The sequence below is a fragment of the Pteronotus mesoamericanus genome, unplaced genomic scaffold (genome assembly GCF_021234165.1).
Source record: "Pteronotus mesoamericanus isolate MK-2021 breed Mesoamerican mustached bat unplaced genomic scaffold, CSHL_Meso_final contig_25, whole genome shotgun sequence".
Lineage (NCBI taxonomy): Eukaryota > Metazoa > Chordata > Mammalia > Chiroptera > Mormoopidae > Pteronotus > Pteronotus mesoamericanus.
Window position 1 is genome coordinate 11,319,053 of NW_026555105.1, and position 26,644 is coordinate 11,345,696.

Genomic DNA, 26,644 nt, shown 5'->3' on the forward strand with positions numbered 1-26,644 from the left:
TCAGGACAAGATGAGGGTCCGAGACGTGTGGCTGGGCTTCAAGCGGCCCAGGAGCTGCCGGGCTTTTTCCTGCATGAAGAGCTGGTCCTTGGTGCCCCCGCAGGCCACTGTCTTCCAGGCGCTGGTCATCTGGGAGGAGGCAAGGAGGTCACCAAGCAGGCAGGGACAGCAGGCTGCCGGGGACCCCCGTGAGCCTGACGGGAGGGGCGGGGGACCTTTCTCTGACCCTGCCTCTGGAGGCCAGCCCCCTTGTGCTCGCTCCACCTTCCCGGTGGCCCTGGGGAAGTCACTCCCATCTCTGGGCTCCTGGACCAGAAGACATGGCCACACCCCTCTGCGGCACCAGGCTCCAAGTGAGGAAGAGCTATAGGCTGGTGAGGAGGGGTTCACACATGCAGACATTCAGGCAGGGGCAGGCGGAGACAAGTTAATTAATTACAAATGAGACCCCCAAGGGGGACCCCAGTATGCGGTTCCCTCCCTGCAGGAGGGGCATCTGGACTGAAACCTGAAACCTAAGTTGACCAGGAATCCAGGCAGTGGGAACAGCCTGTGCAAAGGCCCTGAGGTGAGAAGACAGGCTGAGCAAGTCCCCACGGGTGGTGCCATTTTCATGGCGAGCACTCACAGGGGCAGGTACTGGAAAGTGGCTTCGGGGCTTCTGGGATGTCACTGGCTTCTCGGGCTTGGCCTGCAGGAAGCCCTCGTTGAGTAAACTGTTGTCCCCTTTGATGCCTGGCAGGGTGAGGCCGGAAGAGCTCGATGGGACGTGTGTTGGCTGAAATCAAACCCAAGTTAAAGACTTGCCATTTTGCCACACACTCAAAAAAAAACCCAAAAAACAAAAACCAGTCATGTCTCAGCACCACCGCCTCCTGGCTGTGGTGACTTTGGGACAGAACGCTACCTTCTCTAAGCCTTGGTTTTTCTCTTCCAGGTAGGGAGATCAGATTAGGAAAATATTGGTAAAGTGCCAATATTTCAGAGCCCAGCACCTTGTAAGTGCTCAATGTTGGGTCCTTTGATATGAGGCTCCCTCGTCCCCACCCAGCAGCCTCAAGCGAGGGTGCTCTGGTTTCTCCTGGGACCAGAACATCCACCAGCGGTCAGACCGATGCCTGGACCTACCAGCACCCACAAGGGGCGCCACAAAGCATGCCAGGCCTGCCCAGCTCCCCGCTCTGCTTAGCCTTTAGCCCCTAACAGCCTGCGGGGCTCGGGGCGCGTCCTGGAGGCAGGAGCCAGTGGCTCAGGGCCCTGAGAGATCTAAGGCCAAGGGCTGGTGTCAGGGCTCAACCCAGGCCCACCTCTCCAAATCCGGTGCTCTTAACCGCTTGCCATAATGGGTTTTTTCTTTTCTTTTTGGTGATTAACTTATGTGCCTTACACAATTCCAGCTGCAGGTCTGGCTGGAGGGTGCTAAGTCCAGACTGAGGTTTCTCTGCAAGGACAGGGGGCACTAGCAAGATCTAGCCAGCAAAGCCTCTCGCAGGGCCCTCACAGTGCCCCTCGGTGCTGCTCACTGCCTCCCACTGGGCGCCAGGGCAAGGCAGACTCGCCCCGCCATCAGCTTCAAGGGACCAACACTGGGGCATGGGACCTGGGGAGCTAGTCTCTGTGTAGGCAACAGCCCCCTTCCCAAGGTCAGCCTGGGAACCGGACAGCACCCACCCCAGGGTGATGTGCCCCAACCACCTGGCTGGGCTCAAAGCACGTCATTGTACCTCTGCAGTCACCCCCATGAGCAGGACCCAAATGCAGGTGCTGGGGACCCGGACCCACGGCTTTGTATCCTAACAAACACAACTCTCGCCAAATAGAACTTCCTGGAAAGACTGAAGCTGGGGCCGCTGTCCAGCCCCACCCTCCCTATCAGCCCCTCTGCTGAGCCCGGGCGTGTACACCTAAACCACTTCTGAGACCATCAGACTCGCTCCCCCTCCAGGGTCCTCCCCACAACCACAGGGTCCCTAAGGCAGAGGCCCCCAGGGACAGTCCATCCGCAGATGGGGCAGAAGAGCCTCTGCAGGGGGGACACAGCCTCTCTCTCTCAGACCCTTACCAAGGACAGAGCCTTGGGCACTGTGGACATCAGCTTCCCATCCTCATCCACGATGTCAAGAGCCAGGGACTTGCGGACTTTCTTGATGGGGCTCCGCCGCAGCTAGAGGTAAGGAGGAAGGAGGCGATTAGGGCAGGATTGGGGATCCCTTGGGGCCCCAGCCATCCTCTCCCAGAACTGGGCCAAATGCAGCAGAGCCTTCGAGCCAGGCCCGGCTGGAGAGGATATATGCCGGGGGGGGGGGGGGGCGGGGCTGGGGCTCGGGGGCCCTGGCAACACTGGCCCCCCTGACGACTCTGCACCCAGGGCAGACCTTCCCGCCCGATCACCAGACGCTACAGCAGTGAACAACGCGCAAACACCAGCCTCTACCCCCAGACCCGCTCCCCATCCCCAAATGGACCCAGTGCAGCCTCCATGCCTCCGACGCCCCAAAGAGGCCCACAAAATAATCATCCAAGGTACACCCAGTGCCCCCACCCACACGGAACACAGACCCCCCACCAACACCTGCAACAGGGATGCCCCAGCCCACCTGACCTTCCATCCACTGGTCAGGGGTCGGCTCCAATTCCAGGGAGGGGCTCTGGGACTAACAGGGCCCCCCAAGCCGGCAGTGCACCCCAGACAGGAGCGGTCATGGCTCAGAACCTCCATCAGACATGGAGGAGGGGCCCGGGAAGGCCTGGGGCCAAGTTCTCTCTACCCATAACACCCAGGGGCCCCAGCCAGTGGGTCCGCCCAGCCCGACGGCCGGCTGTCCCCCACTCGTCCCGCACAGCCTCCACCTGCCATCCTGGCATGTTCCCATCTTCCTGCTTCTCCCCAGGGAGCATCCAGGGGGAAACGGGGACACAACAACAAAGGGACACAAAGTCCTCCGGCTACCGGGAATCCACACAGGAAGGGCGGCAGGGGAGAGGCTGGCCTGGGACAGCCCCGGCCATGTCCTCTGCGCCCAGGTATACCTGGCCAGTGTCCCTGCCAGCTCTCCACCTCCCCTGACCCGACTCCCCGCCACCTGGTTCACACGGCCCAGACGCCTGGCCCGCTCCATCGGAAGGATTTCCCTTGGAACATCCTCTCTGGGTTTGTCTCCTGTGTGTATGTCCTAAGAGTTGCCAGTGTGTCTCTGCCCACTGAACTCTAGGAGGGAGCGACCACGCATGGGTCTTCACAGCTCTGTCCACCCCACTTCACAAGGGACGTGATGCTGAAAAGCTACGGGTTGGTCCAAGAGGAGCAGGGGAGGGTCCCAGACACCAGGGCCCCACCTTGGCCGGTTTCGTGGAAACAGTGGCTTTCACCCACTGTGCCCAGACCTACTCCCTGGCCACGCCTCTCATCTCCCCCCACTCACCCCAGCCTTCCTCTTCTGCTTCTCGGGCCTCACGTCGTCCTCGCTGATGAGCTCGATGCCGGCCTCGGAGCGCAGCACCTCTTTCAAGTCCTCCTCCAGGTGCGGGGTCTGAGGCTGGGGCAGAGGGGGCCGTGTGAGGCTCCCTGGCTGTCGGACATGGGTCAGGGGCGCACGCCGGCTGTCCCGGGCAACGCAGGGAGGACGTCTAGTGCCAGGACGCGGGCCCCCTCCATTAACTGTCCCGCCTTGGACAAGCAGACACTGACCACAATGCACAGAGGGCCACCACGGGCCAGGAGCATCCCCAAGTCACTATAGCAACCGTCCCACATCCCACGCAAAACAGGCCGTCTTCCACGGGGTGGAAACGGGGGACGCAGAGAGAGCAAGAGCCTGGGGCAGGGCCACTCCGCTGTGGAATCGGAACCTGGACGCACTCAAGGCCCCCACTCCTTCGCCCCTCTGCTGCACACTACTGGGAACGCCCGTTCCACTTCCTGTTCTCAGGCCTGGAGGCTCCAGGTGATCTCTGAGACCTCAGGTGGCAGACGCCGGAGGAAGGCGAGCGCTCCCAAGCGGCCGCGGGTGTGCTGTACACCAACGCCTGTCGCTCTGAGAGGCCCTGCGGTGCTTTCGTGACAGTTGCAAGGGCAGGTTTACATGAGCCTTGCCCTCTCAGACCTGTCGGGAGGAGGTGCAGACAGGCGAGACAGAAACCCTCGGATGGGAAAGGGCAGTGCTCAGCAGCACCTGGCCTGGGTAAGTCACTCAGCTGCACCGCGGGACGGGGACAGCACGGCCCCCGCTGCCAGGCTTTTGCATGAGGACCCCACGCAGCGAGGGGCGAGGCGGAGAGGGGACCTCGCTGCAGACCTGGCTCACAGGTCGCATGCTGCTCTGCAACCAGCCTCTCTCTCATCTTCGACTGGTTTCTGAAAGAGCTGCCTCTGTCTCAGAGCCCCCAAAGTGCCAGCAGCCTTTTGTCCATGGAAAAGCGTCACCCTGCCATGAGTTGGGAGGGGCAGGGGGTGCAGCACACGTCCTCACTGGCCACCTCCGGCCCGCCCAGGAATGGCTTTCCTGTGCTTTGTAAAGAACCAGCAGTCGGGCAAAAGGCTGCGGTTTGAGGGGCGACGCACCACTTCCCCAAATTAGCTCCGGCGTCTGAACAAGTCCTTCTCCATCCCAGCACCTGTCTGTTCTCTTCCCAGCATTTCCGATGTGCTGGGGGCACTCATTTATGCATTCGTGGGTTTAGTGTCCGTCTCCACCCTCCCCCCTGCCCCCCCCGCCGAGCTTCCCCAGGACACTGGGCAGCTGCGTCTCCACCACCCCCCACCGCTGCCTGGCACGTAGCGGGTGCTCAGGAAAGGTCTGATGAACTGATGAGTACACTCAGCCTCAGGTTCCCCATTTATAAAATTAGGCCATCTGCCACTTCCTGGGGCTGCTGGAAGGACCCAGGCAGGTCTCAGAGGGCGCTGCGAGCCGCACAGGCACAGGCCGGGCAGGGCCCGGGAGGCCGCCCACCCCGCCCGTCCCGCAGAGCCGCCCGCCCACGCCGCGTACCAGGGGCTTCAGGGGTCCGTACTTCTCCAGGGCGTTCTTGAACGGAGTCGGCGTGTGGGGAGTGTTGTCCATAGAGTACTTCTGATCTGGGGTTACAAACCTGGAGGGCCAGAGAAGGAGCCTGAGAGACAGGGTGGGGGACAGACACCAGCTGTCCTTCCAGCTCCCCTCCACCTGGACCCCTGGCCTCGGCAGCAGGGAGGAACCCCCACCCCGCACAGGCTCTGACGGTCCCCAGCACTCTCCCACCCACCTCCCCACCCAATAATCAGGGACCGAGAGGAAGGGGCCGTCCTCGGAACAGGAGAGGACAAGAAAGAGTCTAAGGGGGTCCTGGAGACCCAGGTGGGTGAAGGAATGGCTGAGAAGGCCGCTCGGTCATCCGTCTATAATGAGGACTCTCCGTAAAACGAGGAGGGCTGTGGCCAGCAAGAGGGGCAGGGGTGGAAGGTGGGGGTCCAGGAAGGCCGTGTCCATCCCTCACCTCTCTCCAGAGAGCGAGTGGCCGCACCATCATTAGGGAAAGGCAGGGTGCGAGATGGTGAGGCCAACGCACATGCTTAACTTACCGTCTTCCCCAGTCTCCTCAAAATGACCACAGTGGGGACCGAAACGTGGAGGGAAAGCTTTAGCAGAGAGAAACCTAGGCAGGGTCTGGTCCACAAGCAGAAATACTAGGAAGCTTCTACCAGATGTGGCCCCACCAATGTGTGATTTCTGCCTGCGATGGGGGAAGCCTGCTGGGAACGGACAGAAGAGGCCCCTCACACCCGAGCTGCAGGGCTGCAGGCGCGGCTGGCCGCTGGCCGTGGACAAGCCTCGGCTCCGATGGCAGGTGCCGGGTGCCACCTGCACGAGACCTGCGCGACCTCAGTCAGCGGGGGTGGGGGTGGGGTGTACCACCACAGCTGACTCTCAAAGCTCCCTGGACTGGTCCAAGGCCGTGAGAAACACCCCGGGCTTTCGGGAACTCAGGGGCAGAGGCCAGTCCCGGACACGGCTGCCCGGGGCTGCCGCGCCGGCCCCTTCCCTCCGCCCGCCAGTCACTCCACAGGGAGGTAAAAAGCTAGAACAGTTCAAACCATTCATTTCCTCCTTTCTGGGGACTGAGAGGTTAGACGGGGATCCTCACCATCCGGCCCCTTTTCCTTGTCATCTCCCACCCGGGGAACAGAGGCCGCTCTGTACGGATGAGCAGACAGGTGAGCGCCGGTCAGATGTACACACCTCGTAGTTCAAAGGAGGGAACCTGAGCCAAGGCTCCAACATCTCTGCAAGACACGGAGCTTTGGCAACAACCGTGAGAAAATTCTAGAACCTCTCAAAGTCGTCGTGTCAGCCAGAACTGAGAACATATGTATGTTAGAAAAACAGAGGGAGGCCGACTGGAAAGGGAACACACAAGACGACTTGGAGATGAAAACCATGCAATTCTGGAAGCCAGAGGACTCGGCAGGTGGGAAACAGCGGAAAACCAAGCAGGAAGGCGAGACCACGCTCTCAGAGTTCAAAGGAAACCGCTTAAGGTGATGAACAGGAATGTGAGGATGAGGAGAGCCAGAGACCCCCGGCGGGCGTGCCTGTGTCTGAAGGAACCCAAGGTAGGAAGAAAGGGAGAGACACAAGAATGAAAGAAATGAAGGCGCATTTGCTCTCCCCAAAGTTTCGTTTTGACTTTGAAATAAGACTGGGGGAGACCAGTTAAGAAAGAGCACAGCTACCTATAGCTTGGCAAATTTCAGGAATACCTTAAAAAAAAAAAGGCCCTACGAAGACCCAGGGAGAAGAAGATTTATTTCCTACAAAGTAACGACAGCCAGAGAGGTATCGGAAATCTCCAAAACATAAACGCCGTTGAGAAAACAACACAGAGCCCACGGCTCAGGGTCACAACTAGTCTCCCTCCAATTTCTACACCCAGCTCCTGCTGGAAAACCAAAGGCACAGAAAGCGCAGACCCCAGAAAGCACAGGCCTCATCCAGGCCTCACTGGTACCCTCCCCTCTGGAAAGAACACGAATCCAGAAGATGACTTCATTTTAAGACTTCATCTTACGAACCAGGAAAATCTTAGGGTTGCGGCAATACAGCTCAACCAGGCCCTGCCCCACTGGCCCTTGACCTCTCTGGCTTGAAGGAAACTTCATTTCTCAGGAAACACATCTATGTTAGATTTCAGGCCACCTGTTGAGAGGCTGATTTTGGACCAAGGGACTCATAAATCTTTTCTGAAACATGAATCATTACAAAAGCTAAAATTCCCGAACCAATGTCTGAGTCACATAACTTACTCGTGAAATAATAAATAGCGATGCTTCTCCCGCAGCTCATGTAACAAACAGAAGCACAGTCTAGCAATTCTCTCCACCAGGAATTAGGAATCATGAATAGGCAGGAGGGAGGGAAGAATTGGGGCGGGAGCAGACCTGCTGCCACCACCGCCACAAAGAGGGTGGGCTTGGGCCCAGTTAACTTACAAAATTAAAACCAAATTTGGTTGATGATGGTTCTGAACAAAATGGCTCTTTTATTTGAGATAAACCATTTTGAAGACTGAAGATTTAGGTTAGAGGATAAATCTACAAAAATCTGTATTTTATACAGCAAAACTGGGACTCCAGAGACTCTAACAGAAGTTAGTGGAAGCACTTACGCTCAGCCAGGTTAAGAGCCTCAAATGGACCCTGCCACTACGGGAAGCAGAGGAAAATGGGTTAGTACAGGAGTGCTGTGACAACATGCAACCAAGACGGCTTTTTTAACGTGGATTTCATGAAACGAAGACAGTAGGCTGCTTACCCAACACAAATGGACAGTGGATTTGACTTCTCAAGGACTTTTTCTATCCTTAACACATGTCCCTTCTGACACACAGAGATGAAAGATTAGCATATTACAGAGATGGCAGTGTGTACGCCCGGAGATTTAAGTTTGATTTGTAGGAATGACTTTGTAGAATGTTAACTTTCATAAAATATCTAACACTTAAAAAAAGTCATAAATACACAAGGAAGCCCACAACCTGTATAGGCTTCAGAAGGCCAGAAGGCAGGACACAGCCCTCACTGCGGACCAAGCACCAGAGACAGACAGACTGGGGGCGGGGCGGCTCGTGTCCTTCCCGTAAGGCTACTCAAACACAGTACATTCGTGCTTGAAACTTATAAAACACAGAGATTAGGTTTTGCATAGGAATTTGGACTCTCCATTCCTGAGTTTAGGAAACCATCAGATTAAAATATAAAAAGGAATTAGAATGGTAAACAAACAACAAAAAAACCCTATGGTAAAGGACCAGCCTATACCGACAAAAACGAAGGAGTGCCGCGGCCAGGGGGCCTGCTTTCTATACCCACGTCTCAGGTGGTTTTCCAAGGGCGCCCCCTCTCGCCCGGCGGACCAGCCAGTGCCGGGGGAAGGGGCAGGTCTTCCACTCCTGGGCCGGCAGAGGGTGGGTGGGTGGATGGGGGCAGCACTCACACAGTGTGTTTCTGGTGCAGGGGCGTCTTATCCCGGTGCAGGGGCGTGGTGACCACCACCTTCTGGCTGCACACCGGGGTGGATGTCAGCGAGGGGCCCTCCAGCTCCAGTGTGTCCTGTTTGTTCCAGAAGTTCAAAAACTGCCAGGGAAGACCAAGGAAACAAGACAGTGATGTCCTCTGGGGTGGGGCGAGCCCCCCGCCATGGTTGCTCTGATGTAGTCCCCTCCTGACATAGAAGACTCCCCACCAGTCAGGCATCAGAGAACAAAAATGCTGGGACAGATCGGCAGGAACCCACCAAACAGGCTCATGTCGATCACTGGGCTTGCCCTTTGCCCCAGTCCCCTTTGGCCACGTGGGCAGGTCATTTTCCACCCCCAGGTACTGCTGGCCATGTACTTAGGACAAAAGAACACGGACTATGGGAAGAACTTTTAAATGGCCTCTAATGGACAGGAGACAATCACGACTGCCTGTGCTGACACTTAGAGAGCACCTTCTCCCACCAGGGCTGCGCGAGCGGACTTCCACGCCGCCCGCCCAAGAATCGTGTGGAGTTCCCCTGGGGCCTCAGAGGGGCAGGCACTACTGTGATCCCCTTTGGAAATGAGAAAACTGAGGCTTAGAGCAACTTAGATTTGTGTGTTGAATTCCAGAGGCAGGAGTCAAACCAGATCTGAGCCAAGCCCCCGTCTCTGTCCTGAGGGGTGCCCTGGGTAGCTCAAGGCCATATGGTCCACTGTCCTATGTGGGGACTTCAGAGCAAGGCGGCCGCCAGGCCTCACCGTCCTGGGCTGGTGTTTGGGCAGCTCAAGGCTCTATCTCCCTTCTCCGGTCAGTAGTCCTAACTTAGGGTCTGTTATGGGCTGAATTGTGTTCTCCCAAAATTTACAGTAGTTTGCCCTGTATGATGCGCAAGCTTTTGCCCAAATTTTTGAGGGAAAAATAGGGATGTCATACATGGGTATAATCCCATGTATAATGTGCACCAAAACATGGTTGCACAATATACACAGGAGTGCATTATGCACAGCAGGAATACGGATATGCATGGAAGTCATATGACTGGAACTATATTTGGAGATAAAGCCTTTAAAGAGATGATTAAGGTAAAAATGAGATCATGGGGCTGTGCCCTAATCCAGTAAAACCAAGACTGGTGTCCTGAGCAGATTAGAAAAGGTAAGAGATTATGAGAGATCATGTGAGGGGATGGGGAGAAGTCAGCCCCCTGGCAAGCCAAAGAGAGAGGCCTCAGGGGGAACTAACCCTGCCTGTTTGCTCCAGAACTTTCTGTTAAGCAATGCAGTGTGTGGTAGTTATGGCAGCCGTAGCAAATTAACGCGGGGCCCCTCATGGAAAAACCACAAGTGTCCCCAACATAGGCCTGGCCTCAGTCCCTCTACCGCAGATGAGGGTATAGCCTCCTGAAATACCGCCTCTGGGCCTCGCTGTCTTGCACATCCTCATGGGATGGAGGGAGCCTCCACCCACCCTGGTCTAGTCCAGGACTGGGGACTCTAGGAGCTGCCTCTTCCCCACCCCTCCAGTCCCTCCTCCCAGAGCCCAACCACCCCCACCCCTGGGGCAGCACAGATCCCTTAGTTGTACTTAAGGCTCCTGCCCGCAAATCACTCCCAGCTCCGGACTTCACTCCAGGCACTCTGCCCTCCCCCGTCTGCACATTGTTCAAGTCAATTGATCAACAAAACCCAGCTCAGATACCTGAGGGTCCTTCCTGAGCAGGACTCAGAGCACAATAAGCTCTCAATTGCTGGGAGCTGAGCACTTTCCACACTACATTCCGGGTCAACTCGGGACAACCCTGCCCCCACCACTCACTGTCCTCTTTGCCCTTGCTCCCCAGTGATAACAAATCCAGTATGAAACAGACCCTCAATAGATTCTTTTAACAAATACTGAGTCCCTCCCCTCTCTGCCTAGTTATCACCTGCTACCCTCAGCTCAAGCAATTCCTCCTCGGGGAAGCCTTCCGGATGATGCCCTCCCCCCAGACTAGCTGCACCGTAAGCCTTCTCCTCCATTTCAGTTGTCATGTGTACTAGGGTCTCTTTTATTAACTGGTGTTCCTGTCAGAATGTCAGCTTCGCAAGGGCAGGGCCAGGCCTGCTTCTGCCCACCCTTCCCCTCCAGCCCTCACACGCAGCGGACAATCCATGAGTACTTGTTGAGCAGCGTGTCCCTGCGTGCCAAGCCCTGTACGGGGCACCGGGAGCCTGAAAGCAGAACCCAGTGAGCACTCTGGGTAGGGTCCACACACCTGGGAGGGTGAGAAGGGCAAGGTCTTGACGGGTGTGCTCTTGGGGGTGAGGCTGTTGCAGGAGTCCAGGAAGGACAGATTGGCGCTGTTCTCGGTGACGGGGGACAGGGCGACACGCCTCTTCTTCTGCCGCTTGAGCACAGAGGGCGGGGTGCCGATGCCCAAGCCCCCCACTTCAGTGCTGGGGGAAATGGGGATCAGCTCGCCCCGGCTGCCCCGGCTCAAGTCTGAGATGGTGTGGCCGTCCAGGCGGTACTCGGTCACGCTGGGCCCGGGGGCTGCGGATGGGCGGGGCGGCGGGGCCTGCCGCTGCGGCGGGGGCTGTGGCTGCACTGGGCTGCTGCTGGCACTGCCCTCCGCAGACGGCTCCTCGGGAAGGTCAAACTTGCTCAGGTCGCACCAGCCATCGGGGTCCTGCCCAAAGAGGGGGGCTTAGCAATCATGGCCATTTCTCTGCTTTTCTTCCAGCAGACACAAGAGGACTCATTCATTCAAGGAAGAAATTACACAAGTGACAAGTTGCCATCCCACGGCCCAGGAACAATCATTGTTAACACTTCCTCCGATTTCCTCAAGGCTTGTATGTCTGTATATCTATGTCAGTAAATCAAAGTGGAAACATATTGTGCACAGGGCTGCTAGCTGTTATTTTAAAACTGGTCCATGCAGTCCTGGCTGGGGAGCTCAGCTGGTTGGAGCATCGTCCCAATACACCAAGGTTGAGGGTTCGATCCCCAAACAGGGCACGTATAAGAATCAAGCAATGAATTTATAAATAGGTGGAACAACATATCAACCTCTCTCTCTAAAGTCAATTAAAAAAAATGTCCCATGCAATACTTAAGATATACAAAAACACAAAGAAAGCCCAAGTACCCATCAATAGGCCAAAGAAACAACACCCATCACTGAAGCCCCACGTCTACCCGCCTGCTCACATCCTGTGTCTTCAGGTAGGCTACAACCCGTGGAATTTAGAAGTAACCATCCTCACGCCATTGATCACTTATCACTTCTATGTGTCCCTAAATGACATCTAGTATTTTCCATGTTTTTAACCTTAGTATAAATCGCTTCTTTCTCTTGCTTTTTGTTCCATTTAAAATTTCCGTAAAGCAGGAATGATAGTGCCCAATTCTATTACCTATAAGTTAAGTGTTTGCTATAAATACATATTAGTAATTATTCTGGTAAAAAAAAATTTCAGCTTTTATGACTGCAGAATATTCCATCATATGGCTCTGTCAGCTGCTTGACGACCCCTTCCTGCAGGTGCTGCAGGGGCGCAGCCGAGAGCAGCTCCCACAAATGCCGCGGCTCCATCACCGCCGGGCCTGGCTCCTGGCCCAGACCCCCACCAGCTGTGTCATGCTGGCCAGGCCTCCTAACCCCTCTGAGCCTGGGAGTTCCTCGCCGGTGATGAGCCCACCACTCACTTCCCAGGGCTGTTAAAGGACCAACAGACAGCATGTATGTAGGTAGCCATTGACAAGTCGGCACATAGAAGGGACTCAAATGTTCCGTACTTTGATTCCTAATTAAGCACTGAGCCTTGCATACACTGAGTGCTCAATACATGTGAGCTCCCCTCGCCCCTTCTCTGTGCCCGGAAAGCGGGGAAAGATGCAGAACGGTCTTGATCATGAAAAGCAGCAACACCATGAAGTGCCAACAGTCCCCGTGAAGCCCAGAGGGACCCACATGGCAGCCCCGGGGCGGGGTGCTGCAGAGACTGACGAGCACACTGGACCCGCTGCTCAAGCTACGCTGCGATTCCCTGGGGTGCAAGGGACACCAGAGCCAGACTCTGAAGCTGGGCCCAGCCCCAGCCGCCAGGGCTAAGAGATGAGGCCCAGAGTTCGAGGGTCTTAGAGATGGCCTCCAAGGGACCGTACCACCCGACCACCCATAAACAAGAGAGTGAGCGCACAGCACCACGGTCGAGACCACCGAGCTCGCCCGCTGTGCAACCTTGGGCACACGACCCGACCTCTCTGAGCCTCCGTCTCAGCTACAAAACTGGGCAAGGACACACCTCATCAAATACTGGGTGGGCTGTCCGTTAAACTCAAGAGGCTGGGATGTAACAGACATTCAGTAAACGTCATTAGGTTTACCAAGGAGAGGTGAAGAGCAAGAGGGAAGGTGAACGTGGGGCACCTGCCCTGGACTCCACTGCCCACTACAGGCCTGGCGGGCACGGCCCGGCAGGGCAGCACCCACCGCAGAGCGCTCTCCCCAGGCGTACAAACCACAGCCAGCTGGGCCTCAGAGGCTGCAGCCCCAGAGCAATCAGAACCCACGCACCGCTCCACCCCACCAGCTCCCAGGCCTCTCTCCAGGGGCACCCAGCCACCTGTGGTGACACAAACACCACACTCAACTGTGCTGTGTCACCGGTGTCAACACCCTGCCCCAGCGTCATCCGCGAGGACACGGTGCACTCCCAGCGCCCCTGGGGAGCCCTCCCACCCCACCACATGGCGGGCATTGTGAGCCAGGAGCTCCCTGAGGGCAGGGACCGTATGGCAACCATCTCAGGTTCCCCAGGCCCTGGCTGCAGGCTGGACGCTCAGCATCAGCTCAGTTAATGTTACTGGGACACTGAGTGAATAGAAGGATGCCCGCCCACGAGAGGACCCCCTTCGGGGGGCTGCTCTGGGTCCACAGTGAAGCGCCGTGACCAACATTACCGACTCGATCAAGTCCAGGGCCTCCGAGAAGCTGGACCCCACGGCTGGAATCAGGAGGTTTGCGGCCTCCACCACCCACTTATAGGGCAGGCTGGTCTCTGGCGAGGAGCCCTCCTGGTCTTCATGCTTGGGGATGTCGTCCAAGGGCTCCGGTGTCCGCACGGCGTCCAGCTCTGCGGGAACGGCCTCCGGCTCCTTCGCGGGGGTTGCTGCCGTGGCCTCCTCCTCACTGCTCTCCTCCTCCTTCACGGCAGGGAGTGCCGGCGGCCAGTCGGGCACGAGGCTTCCCTGCTGGACACAAGGGCACACTGTCTGGAGTTTCTGTTCCGAGATACGGATTATGCTGCATTCCAGCTAGAAACTGCACAACCTGAATCGAGTAAGGAAACTTCAATGAACCCAAACTGAGAGACAGTCTCTGCCATAACCGGCTTTACCGTGTACTTTGAGAACATCAGTATCAGGAAAGACTGCGAAAAGCTGATGACAGTTAAAAGTGCACAAAAGAGGTGTGACAGGTAAATGCAATGTCGAATCCCGGATGGGATCAGGAGCAGGAAAAAACAAAATATAGACTGTAGATTAGATAGACGTAGGGAAAAAAGTCCTGAATCAGCGTAAAATTCCTTAAATTAGATACAACTGTGCTACGGCTGTGTCAGTGAATGCCTGTGTTCTCAGGAAACACACTGAAATATTAACAGAAAGAGGCAGGTAACTGACCTTCAAATGGTTCGGGTAAAAAAGTTCGATCCTAGTCAGGACACACACAAGAGTCAACCAAAGAATGTATAAATAAGTGGAACAACAAGTGGGTGCCCCTTTCTCTCTCTGTCTCTCTCTCCCTCTCTCTGTCTCTACCCCCTCTTCCTCTCTCCACACCCCCTCCCTCTCTAAAATCAATACAAATTTAGAAAATACAATAAAGTCGCCGACACGCTTTTAGTATGAAAAAGCTGGGAAAAGCAGTGGGTAGGAAGGGAGTTGTTGATGAGGACAGAGAAAGGCTGAGGACAATCCTCAGTTTTTGAGGTCAGCTTGCTCTGTCACGCTTCCCCTGTGGGCAGACACGTGCCAGGTATGCGCAGACGTGTGTGACAAGGAGAGGCCCGAGTGAGAGACATGCGGCCACAGCGAGACCCTCAGCAGAAACTGATCGACAGCTGTGGGGAAGGTGACAGGGGAAGAGCAGGTGTTAAACGACACAGGGATGGACAGCCCTGCGATCGAACCAACCCACCCAGAGCCCGCGCAGTGGCTGGGCCGCCCTCTCACCTGGCCTTCCGCAGGCTGGGCACTCTGGGGCGCGTCCTTGCCCTCAAGCTCCAGCAGCAAGTACACGGGGGGCTTGCAGTCTTTGGACTCGCTCAGGAAGCCTCCTGTGTCCACCTTCCTTTTGATGGTGGAATTCCAGTGATTCTTCACAGCATTGTCTGTCCTGAGGGGGCAAACAAGGGACCTTTGAACCCGGTGGCCCGTGTGGCACCAAGCGTATCGCTAACCTCCCTGAGCTGAGCTCCCACTTCTGTAAATGAGGGTTCAGCCTGAGGAACTTGAAGGTCTCTCTCGCCTCTAAGATGAAGTCACACATGTTTCTAGCCCTTAATGATGGACAGAGCCTTTCCACTCCCCTCTGCTAAATACCAGTACACAGGAGTATAGACATGCTCACACACAGGAGCCATGTCGCTCTCTGGGGCTCGGGGCGGAGTGCACTGCCCTCGAATCGCGAACACAGAGTAACAGCGTGGCTGGGCGGCCAGTCTAAGGGGAGGTTCTGGACCTCCGGTCACTCCCACTGCACACCATCAGCGCACACACACACACAGAGCACGTACCGGGTCGAGGCCAGACTGAGCCCCCACCTCGTCGGGCCCCTGCCCTACTCTTCACCTCTCCGCCTCTCACAGGCGAGAGCCCTTCCTCCACGAACCCCCCGCACCCCAACCTCTGCTTCCAGGAGGCCTGACACAAAACACCTCCCACCCCTTCCGGCCCCCACGATCAGATCTCGGGTGCTTAAACCACGCCATTCTTTTGCTCACACATATTTAGGAAGTGCCCATTATGCGGCAAGTAAGACAGGCAGTTGCATTTACAGTCTCCTCTAGCAGGGGAGACGGGCATCGTTGTCTAATTACACTCGAACACAAGCTGGGCACTGTGGCCAGGTCACCAGGGACCATGCACAGGCTGGAAGGACAGAGAAAGCTTCTCTGAGGAAATGATACCCGCCGAAAACCAAAGGGTGAGAACACGTTGGCTACACAATGGGCGCAAGGCCAAGGGCATTCCAGGCCACGGGAGGCGTGCAGGGGTGGCTGGAGAAGGCTCCCCATGCGTGAGGGAGAGGAGGGACCGACGGGCAAGGATGCAGTGGACCAAGGCGAGGCTGGCGACCGGAGCCGGCCCAGCAGGCCGCACAGGGAAAGAGGCCGAGTCTTCAACTCAAGTGCCAGGAGAAGCTCCAGAAAGCGACCAGACTTGGGCCGGACTTTGGAAAGCAGACCATGCAATTCTCCAAGGGAAACACACCGTCTGGCATTCTACGTCCTCTCCCTCTCCCAGGACCACAGTGTCATGAGAAAAGGGTTAAAAATAAAACAAAGTAAGGTGAATGTGCGCAACGACAAAGAACAGTGTAGAGGACGACAGCAAACAAGAGGTCTTTAGAGTTTCCAGAAGATGAAGCACAGTTCATTAGGAGGGCACTAAGCAACTTCGAGGAGACTGGGAGTTGACCCGGAGGAAGATTCTGGCAGGAAGAAAGCCAAGTCTTCCCAACGCTCCTGACAAAAACTCTCGAGACTCAGGGCTTGGAGGGACCAGGCCCAAGTAGGGAGCAGGGTGAAAGCGGGGCAGTGGTTCGGACCTCCAGACCCTGGCCTTGACCTCACAAGTTTATTCTCTCTCTTAAAAAAAAAAAATAAAAGGGACCAGGCAACCCTGCTCACAGCAGTGGCCCTGGCTGGTGAGGCTCAGGGGACTGAGTGCTGGACTGAGAACCAAAAGATCACAGGTTTGGTTCCTGGGATGGCACAGGCCTGGGTTGCCAGCCAGGTCACCAGTTGGGGGTATGTGAGAGGCAACCAATCTATGTTTCTCTCGCACATCAATGTTTCTCTCCCTTTCTTTCTCCCCGCCCCCCCCCCCGACCTAAAAAACAAATATAATAAAACCTTAAAAAAAGAAAGAAGAAAACCTGCACAGTGAGTGGGAGGTCCCGGGGCCACGTCTCTCCGTCCTGCCCCAGAACTCCCTGCAGCCGGGCCCCGGCCAGAGTCTGAAGGACGTGTGCATCTCTGGGAAAGTGAGCAACTCCAGAGAAGACTCTAGCCAGGCACGTTCACCCGCAAGGCTCTCGCCCCGCCGGTCCCCCCATCCCCAGGCCCCCCTGAAGGCGGCTCACCTCCCGGGCAGCATCTTGGCGATCTCGGCCCAGCGGTTGCCCAGCACCTTGTGGGCCTCGCAGATGATGCGGTCCTCCTCCTCGGTCCAGCAGGACTTCTTCACCTCAGGGTTGAGGTGGTTGTGCCAGCGCTCCCGGCACTGCTTCCCCAGCCGGCCCTTCAGGTGCTTGGCAATCAGCGTCCACTGCTTCGTGCCGTACTTCTTAACCAGCTCGATGACCTTGGAGGTAAGCCTCGTGAAGCCAGCGGGCCTGCCCCCGCCTCGCGCCAGCCCCTTCTCTCTGCCTGCGCCTCACCGCAGCCCTGGGAGGTGCGACTGACCGACCCGCAGAGGACGCGCACCCGCCCTTCAGCTGGACCTCCCGCCAAACACGAGGGCAGCCTCGCAGCCCCTGGACTCACTCTAAGGGCCCACTGTGTACAAGGCACTGTCCCAGGAGTTACCTTCTCATCTTCCTCTTTGGTCCACGGCCCCTTGACGAGATCTGGATTCAAGACCCTCAGCCACCGGTACTGGCATTGCTGGTCAGTGCGGTTCTGGGGGGATAGGCATTGTGGGGAACTGGGGAGGCGGCCTTGGATCCTGCGTGATCACTGGGCTCAGGGGACTGTGGCCTGGCCCAGGCCCACCTCACATGGGTTCTGTCTGGCTCCTGCACCCACCACTCAGCCACATGCCAGAACACATGTGGTTTCTCTTTGCTACAGACAACATGGGAGGAACTGGGCAAACTAAGAACCCTGTGGGAAGCTACCTCCACCACCCTGACACAAGGGGGCAGCCATCATGAGCTTTTAAACCCCTATAAAAGCTGGCGGGGTATTGCAAGGACCCCTGCTTGCTTCTAGGAGGTTACTTCCCTGATCATGTTATTTCAAATCACCTGGAAGAGGGAGATGAGGAATGGAGCAAAGGAACCTAGTAATTTGGTTCTGAAGCTCCCTGAGTGACCCAAGAAATAAGCCAGATAGCAGCTCCGACCACACCTCTCCCAGGCAGGTGCCTGCCATCCTGGGAGGGGGGACCTGAGGGAGACCCCCCCGAGAGGGGGCCTCATCGTGAAGCCTGCTGGAAGTACCACTTCCCCTCAGTTTCAGGCTCACTATTGAGAAACTGAGCACCAATTCGTGCCTCACTTGCAGAAAAAAATGCAAATATGCCACCGGTCACATGCAGCAACATCAGAGCCTGAAGACCACAGGCATACTGAGGCTGCAGTGTGATATTAGTCAGGATGCTTGGAGTTCCAGCTTGGGGAGAAAAGGCCTGGGGGGGGGGCGGGGGTGGTAAGGAATACCCTTTTTCTCCTGCTTGGCAGGAAGTCTGTCCCCAGAAAGCTGTCGGGTCACTCAGAGCCCTGTCCCAGGGCGGGGGGCAGGGCGCAGAAGGGCTGCACTCACAGGGAAGTGGCTGGCCAGGAACTTCCAGTCTTGCTGTCCAAACTGCCTCACCAGGGTCCTCAGCTGCTCGTCCTGCCAACGCCAGAGAGTGAGAGAGGGCTCAGCTCACACAGTGCAGGAGGCAGCTGTCTGTGACAGAGCCCGCTCCAGCAACAGCCACATCTGTCCATTCAGTTGTAACATACTGTGGGCCAGGCGCTGCAGACGAGGCAACAACTGACCTGGTGAGCCTTATGGCCCAGAGGGAGACAGATGCGCATCCAAGTCTCCCACAAACAGCGGCAAAGCCACCGTGCAGGGGACGGGGAGAGATATGGGGCGATGCCTATTCGTGGAGCACAGGGGACAGGCCCAAAGAAAGTCTAGCGTAGCTGGAGTGCGGGAAGCGAGGGAAGGAGGGAGGGATGCAAGCTGATTTTGGAGGGGACAGGCCACGCGCAGAATCGATCCGGGCCTCTGTGTCTGGCACAGCCCCTGGTGCATTTGAGCACGGGGCGATCACGGTCCACAGTGCCAGCTGTGCGTTCACTTCAGCAGCTGCAGGAAAAGAGGCTGTGAGGAAGCGGGGTGGACCAAAGGCGACCAGAGATGATCACGGCGCGGGGGACGGGGAGATGGGGGCAGGATACAGAGCGGTCAGAAGACAGAAGTGTCTGTTAAAATATTCTCCTGAAAATGAACTACCTCCTTGCACAGCGGCATGGAATCTCAGTATCACTATGACAAGTGAAAGAAGCCAAACAGAAGAATAAGCACCATGTGGCTCCATGCACACGGAATTCTAAAAAATGTAAACTAAACCTTAGGGACAAAAAGGCAGGCAGTGGCCGCCTGAGAACACGCGTAGAGGGAGGAGGGATGGACAGCAAAGGGGAGCGAGGAGTGTCGGGGGTAATGGGAAGTGTTCTGGAAGGTGAAGGTGCTGGCAGGTTCACTGGAATACGTCTGCAGAAATTCTTCCAATCACACTCTAAGGCGTTGCAGCTGACTGTATGTGAAGTACCCCTCAATCAAATTGATTTTTTAAATGCAATTTAAATAAAGACAATGTGGTATATATCCATACAAGGTGTTACTATTCCGCCTGAAAAGAGAAGAAAGTTCTGACACAGGCTACAACATGGATGAACCTCGAGGACATTATGCTAAGCAAAGTAAGCCAGTCACAAAAATGGAAAGTAGAACGGTGGTTGCCAAGGGCTATGGAACGGGGTTGAGGAATTAAGTGTTTAATAGGTAGAGAGATTCAGTTTTGCAAGACGAAAAAGTTCTAAAGATCTCCTGCACCTGGGAATGTACTTAACACTACTGAACAGTACGTTTAAAAGTGGCACAATGGTAGTTTAATGTTATATGTTCTCCCTCCCTCCCTCTCTCTCCTGGACAGAAAGAAAAAAATCCACAGAAATCCAGACCCTCAGCTGCAGCTTGGCCACAGTCCAGCACCGGCTGGATGAAGTCCCCATAAATCGTGAAGCTGGGCCAGCTGACACCCACCCAGCCAGCCCCAGACTCCCCGCCTTCCTCTGCCGTCCAGCCTGGCCAGGCCGGCACCTGCCTCCCCCCACGTCCATCTCTAGCACCCCTGTCCTCCCGACGATTGCCACTTTGAACACTTTTGTCATTTCGTCTCTAACTCCTCGTGGGCCCCCTCCACCCACTGACCCCGCCCTGCATCGCCCTAGCCTCTCCACAGCCACACTGTCTTGCCTGTGCCATGCAGTGGCACACTCCCACTCCCCACTCCCAGCTGTCTCTGGCCCCAACGCTCTAACCCGCCCTAGGCACAGCAGGTGAGCTCCCCTGAAGCCCGGCTACGTTACATCACTCCTCTGCCTTAAAAACCTTCAGTGGCTCCCCACTGCCAGCTGAGGAAGCCTACATGCTGGGCCTGACATTCTAGGCCCTCCAGGGTTTGGCCCCCATCGATCTTTTCCAACCAGGCTTCCCCTTCAAGGACTCTTCACTCCAGTCAGACCAGGGCTCCCCTGCTGGCGTTTCTCCACCCACGACCCAGCCCCTACTCTGACTTGCCCACCCTCCCGCTCCCGTGTCCTGCACCCGTCCCTGCCCTGCCGGCTGGGTTTCCCAATCCTCATTCTGACATTTCCCCTAACCTCTCAAGACAACAGTAACCTCTCCTTCTAAAAGTATTTCAACAATTACCTCCCTGACTGCTGAATTTCAAAATCCTTATCCATGAAACTTCCCCTAATCTCTCTTCAGGCAACAGCAACCTCTTCTAAAAGTATTTCAACAATCACCAGTGCCGCCTGTGGGCTAGGAGCCTTAGTGCGACACACAGACCCGGGTCCTGCTGGTGCCGTGGACGACCAGAGCACGTCCACGGGCCTGTGTGCAGTCCTGTCTCTCTGTCCCAGGCAGAGGGCTGCTCTGGGGAAGGGACTCCATCTTGCGTGTTCTTCAAAGCCCACGAGAGCTGCAGTCCCTGGGCCACGGCAGGATGTGAGATGAACAGAAAAGGCTGACTCCTCTGAAGAACTATCTTTTATGATAGAAGAGGAATTTACAACTCCTACACTAAGGGGGGGAAAAAAAGACCAAAAACTAAGCATGCCCAAGCAAAGAGAGGTAGGAAAAAAAGATAAAGCCAATAGGAGTCTAAGATGGTACCACCAATTTAGAAAAAGATCTGGCAGTTTCTATAAGACATACCCCCCTCCCATGACTGTACCTAATGACCTAATTTGCCTGCCCAGGGAAATCACATCCTCAGAAAGACTGATCAGGACCCCTCACAGAGCTCCATCCACAATAGCCCAAACTGGGAAGATCCCAATTGCCCATCAACACGTGAGACACATTGTGGTATATCCACATAATGGAATGCTACTCAGCAATGAAAATGAACAAATTAGCGAATCACACATTTTGCCGAACAAAAGAAGCCAGAGAGAAAAAGAGTACAGCTGTATGATTTCACTGATAAGACATTCAAGAACAAGCGAAGTGAACCAAGCCAAGAGGCACTAGGCCAGCGACTGCCTGGGGATGGGGCAGACGGACCACAAAGGAGACATTTTGGAATAGATCACGGCGGCGCTGACGTGAGTAAACACATCTGTAAAAACCATTGGAGCCGTTCACTTTTAAAAGATGCATTTGGTTGCACAACCACTATACTTCCATAACGCTGCTTAAAGAATAAAAAGAAGATCACTTCAGGACTTGCTGTCATAAGATACAATTTCTTAAAATAATAATAAGCGGGGAGGGAGTTTGCATATGGGGCTTTACCTCCTAGCAGCTACAGGACAAGCGGCACAATTGCTGTCCATGACGCAGAACACGCCAGCTTCTACGAGATGCGACTGCTGGCCCTGAGGTCTGACAGACACAACCCTCCGTCCTCCCAAGAGGCCTCCATGTTGGCAGGGTCCCCAAGAATGCTCTGAGAAGAGGCATCAGGGAGAACCAGAGGGCCCATCCACTTCTTTCATCAGCTCCTCCTCCTCATCGCACGCACCGGGCTGCCACCGCCTCTGCTCTGAGTGCCCCTCCATGTCACTCACCTCCTCGTGGGTCCATTTGACCTTACACTTGCTGTCCCTCTGCTCCGGCACGTCTGAATCTGTATCCTGGTAGTGTAGCTCATCCAACTCCTCACTGCGGGGAGAGCAAGCCAAAGTTCAAGGACGTGGGTCTCCCTACCCTGCTATATGAAGGATGGACAGCGTATGGGCAGGGGCCCGTGACTTCTAGGGAAAGGCCTGAGGGAAGCAGGATTTTACTCTTTCTGCTTTCAAAAACACAGGTACTTCTACCTTCCTCTTTTTAAAAATTCTAACAAAATGAGGTTATGGGCTCTTTTCATTTTCTTCTTTATTCTTTTATTTGCAGGAACACCCTAAAGATTGGAAAAGCTACAAGAAAAAAAGTTGAAATTTCACTAAGATTCTGATACCCACAACCAGAAACCTACTTAAAATTTATTTAGCCCTGGTTGGTGTGGCTCAGTGGACTGAGAGCCGGCCTGTGAACAAAAGGGTCGCCGGTTCAATTCCCAGTCAGGGCACGTGCCTGGGTGCCTGGGTTGCGGGCCAGGTCCCCAACAGGGGGCATGTGAGGGGCAACCACACATGGATGTTTCTTTCCTTCTCCTTCTCCCTTCCCCTCTCTAGAAATAAATAAAATCTTTTTTTAAAATTTTATTTATTTTTAGAGAGAGGAGAAAAGAGGGAGAAAGTGAAGAAGGGAACATCTATGTGTGAGAGATACATTGACCAGCTGCCTCTCACGTGCCCCCAGCTGGGGACCCAGCATGTAACGCAGGCATGTGTCCTGACTGGGAATCGAACCAGTAATCCTTCTGTTCATAGGCAGGCCAGCATTCAGTCCACTGAGCCACATCAGCCAGGGAAAAACCAGACACCTATTTAATATTTTCTCTTCAACAACAGCTTTTAAAACTTGCATGGATAGTCTAAGGATTAAAGCTGACAGTGTCTGTAGACATGAAGCACCAGAATTTTAAGAAATGCTGGTTATTTGGGAAAAACATTTTAAACATATTATCTTAGTAATATGTCCATTTTTGCATATCCCCTCAATCCTTGTCTACACACAGGCTCATTTCTCCCCTAGGACATTTCTAGAGCCAAAGCAGCCCCACCCAGGCTCTCTCCTGCTCCTTCTGTCCTAAGGCCTTCCTTGTTTCACTGTCCCCAGGTTTAATAACCACACTCTCAAACTTAAAAAAAAAAAAAAGACCGTAGGCCTTAGGCTTCCTGTCTCCTTGATGTCACGGACAGAGGTCAGCTCCACCTCCACATCCACGGTGCCTTTGGGTGTTGGCACCAAAAAGCCCTAAATGTTTGCTCAGAGAATGACCGGGTTCAGGAATGAATGAACGGGTTCAGGAATGAATGAACATACAATGTTGCCTGTTAGTACACAAGGAAGGCCAATTTTTTGGAAGGAGGAAAGTGACAGTGTCTAAACCCAGCAATACATCACAGAGGACCTGGAATTCAGCTCTGCCCAGTCATTCCTGAACCAGTTCATGGGTTCTTCCACCATCGCAGAGTAGAAGACAAAAACTCTGTAAGATACTAAGGACAAAAAGAAGTTGGCTTTAAAATCATCTGCCCCCAGACCTCTTTCTGACAGAAACCATCTTTCATTTTCCAGCACCCAGCTCAGGATGAACAAGTGTCTGTGTGAACACTCTCTAATACTCTAATGGGGACAACAACTCAGGTGGGAGGAATTCTTAAGTTTTTTTTTGTTTTTGGTTTAGAGGGAGAAACAATGGTTTGTTCTACTTATTTATGCATTCACTGGTTGACTTTTGTATGTGCCCTGACTGGGGATCGAACCCACAACCTCACCCTGTTAGGCTGACACTCCAACCAATTGGGCGACCTGGCCGGGGCCTTAGTTGAGAGAATTCTGTGAGCGATGATAAACTTCTATCACCAGCATGGCACTGACTGTTCCTGTCATTCGCATTCTCATAATCCCCATTTAACAGATGTGGAAATTGAGGCTCACAGGGGTCATGCCACTCGCCATGTCCAGAGTCAGGTTCAAAATCTACACCTTCAAGCCCCCACTTCATTAATTCCAGTTGAAAAGCAGAGGCCAAGTCAGTGGTGGCAACCACGTGTAAGTCCAACACACCCTTTCTATGGGCTTCGCTGTGCTGGGCTCTGCTCCAGGTGGGGTGAGTCAGAAGAAGCTGAGCGGGAAGTGGGGGGCGGCACTGGCGAGGGGAAAGTTACAGAGGGTGAGGACTGCCAGAGTGCAGAAGCCATCCTTCTCATGGGAGGGGGCTCCTCCCCTGAGTCCCAGGGGAGAGGTGGCAGGGGGACTGGGGGTTGTCTGGGGCTTTTGTGGTTCCCTGGAAGAATACTTCCTGAACCAAAAGTCAGGACAGGGTCTGACAAGCACCAGACCAGAAAACTCCTGGGAATTGGAGATGACCCGGGAAATTGTGGCCAGAAGACCCTGTGTGCAAAATACTCTGACTACTGCCCAGCGATCAGATGCTTCTCTGCTGACAGAAGCTCAGGGGCAAGCCAGCAACGGGTGCTTTTCAGGTCTGTGCCCTCGTTCTGAGAAGGCAAACCCCATTTAAAGTTATCTGGGCTTCATGAATCTGGAGAGGGAACAGGGGAGGCCCCCATTGTCATCTCTGATTCCCAAACTGAACGAAAAGCCCAGGGTTCAGGCCCCAGGTGCACAGGTGTTAAGAAAGAGACAGGGTTTCAGGCTCAACTCTGCCACTTATTCTCTAGGGGAATGAGTAAAACGTCGACCGCAGTTCCTGCCTTGGCCCCAGAGACTGCTAAAACAGAATGATCTTGATACCCAACATGCTGTCTCTTCCCATCGTCAACCCCAGCTGATCTAAAACTCAAGTGGAACAGGAAGAAAGGTCTCTGAAACTCAACCCAGCTGAAACCGGGAACCCCAGGTGGCAGGAGACAAAAGAGGCCCTTCTCTACCCCTACATCCCCGGCACCCTTCTCAAGTCCAGGAGAGGGCTTAGGGTGCTCTGTGCTTCCACAAATGTTGAGAAGAAATCCCCACCGGCCAACATGAACACAAGGAGTGTTGAACGACAAGTGTCTTCCCGGCTTTGGCCTCCCGCATGTCGTGACTTGGAGAATCACTTTCCCTCTCCAGGGGTCGCCTCCCTCTCCGGTAATGGCTCTTCCAGCGGACACCGCTGTCCCACCCCCACCCCGCAATTAGGCGGGAGACGAAATGACCTCACGCAGGGTTTGGCCCAGGTCCCAGGAGACCAACTCGTCCCGGATCCGAGGCCCAACAGGCCCGGGGAGCGGAAAGAGAGGCCCCAAGAGACCCCCGGCTTGGCGCGCCCCCTGCCTCAGGTGGCCCAGGACCCAGCATTCACCGTGGGAACCCAGCCCCGCTCGTGGTGAGGGTGGGGGTGGGGCAGGGGCCGCGTGGAGGGGGATGGGTCCTGGGGGGGGGGCCCTCACCCGCCCGGCTCTGCCTCGCTCACCCGCGCGTCCGCCGAGACATCCCCCCGGCCCGGGCCGCGCCGCGCTCGCCTGCCCGCCGGCTGAGCCCGGAGCGGGAGCCGGGCCGGGGTCAAAGCGCGGGCTGCTCCGGCCGCTCCGGGCCCCGGGGCCGCGCTGGGAGGCGTCAGCCTCTCCGCAGGTCCACCGCCGCTCGCAGAAACTGCAGCCACCGCTAGCGCGCGCAGAAGCACTTTCCTATCTCCCGCCAAGCGCGTCGGCACCGCCCGGGCCTGGCGCGCAGGCAAAGGGGCGGGCTCGGGCGGGCTCGGGGCGGGGCCTGACGGAGGCGGGGGCTGCTACGGGGCGGGGCCGGCCGGCGGGCGGGCGGCCCCACAGCCTCAGAGTCTTGAATCCCCAGGGCAGGGAGGATCGGAAAGATGCTTCTCTGAACCTGTCGCCTTGGAACTCAGTCTGGGCCCAGGCCAGGTGTGGATCGGGTGGTCCAGGTGTAGCCCACTTAGCAAAGACCGAGAAAAGGGAGTGAGCCGTCTGGATGGGAGAGGCAGGTCGGGGAAACGGCCCTCGGATGAAACTAGCCCAAGGCTAGTGCAAGCCGTTCTTCCGGCCTGCAGCCCCTGCCCTGAAACGGTCCTCTCACCCCTACATAGACCAGGGCTGCGCCTTCCAACCTGCTTCCTCTTCAGCCTCGAATCTGGGGGCTCGGACTCCTCGGCTCTAGTCCTGCCTAGCGGCCCGAGTGAGCCCCATAAAATGTAAACCTGATCTGGCTCCTCCAGAACTTAAAACCTCGGTCCTCCCTAATCAGATTAATAGGAATCTACCGGCCACCACCCCGCATCCCTAGCCAAAAGAAACTTGCTAGCTCATTGCCTTTGCTTGGGTCAGGAACACTTCCGCCCCTCCCACCCATTTCCTATTTATTCTTGGGGTCCACTGCCCCTAATCCGCTTGTTGACTTGCTGTTGACTTGCGGGCGTCTCCACCTTTGGCCTTGGGGGCAAAGGGACAGGGAAGATGCCACATACTAAGCCTGACAAGCTCAGGGGAGGCCTACCTGGCTGCCTTACAAACTCAGAGACTGAAAATAACCACACAGGATGGTCTGAAATCAAAACTTTCTAACTAAAAACTGATCTCCGCAGGTTGTCCTGCCCTAAGTCAGTATTGTCCCTGACAAAGGTCAATCTTTATACCTTAACTGATTCTGTTTTTCACCTACAACAACATACCTTTGTCAAGGTGATTTCCTTTTTTCCCCAGACCCCTCAGGCACAACCACCCATAGACCACAAATCCCCTCATTGTTATTGTTATCATGTTAATTGTTAACTGTTAATTATCCACAATTGTAAAGGAAATATGTGTCTATTCGTTTTACTTTTTATATAATCTTCACCACTTTGCTTTCTCTG

At 55.4% G+C, this 26,644-nt stretch overlaps 1 protein-coding gene across 2 annotated transcripts; it reads right to left on the reverse strand.

Annotated features, from left to right (window-relative positions):
- On the reverse strand, nucleotides 1–25,272 carry MYBL2 (MYB proto-oncogene like 2). Of its 2 annotated transcripts, XM_054573403.1 has the most exons (14): nucleotides 25,253–25,272; nucleotides 21,792–21,885; nucleotides 18,259–18,330; nucleotides 17,302–17,394; nucleotides 16,857–17,077; nucleotides 14,723–14,885; nucleotides 13,448–13,735; nucleotides 10,755–11,168; nucleotides 8,472–8,611; nucleotides 4,992–5,091; nucleotides 3,423–3,536; nucleotides 2,063–2,164; nucleotides 629–778; nucleotides 1–129 (listed from the first exon to the last, which is right to left on the reverse strand). In XM_054573403.1, the coding sequence occupies exons 1-14, from the start codon at nucleotides 25,270–25,272 to the stop codon at nucleotides 1–3; spliced, it is 2,100 nt and encodes a 699-aa protein (XP_054429378.1). The 2 variants fall into 2 exon arrangements, with proteins under 2 accessions (XP_054429378.1, XP_054429379.1); XM_054573404.1 differs by lacking the exon at nucleotides 18,259–18,330.
- Between the last annotated feature and the right edge of the window lie 1,372 nt (nucleotides 25,273–26,644).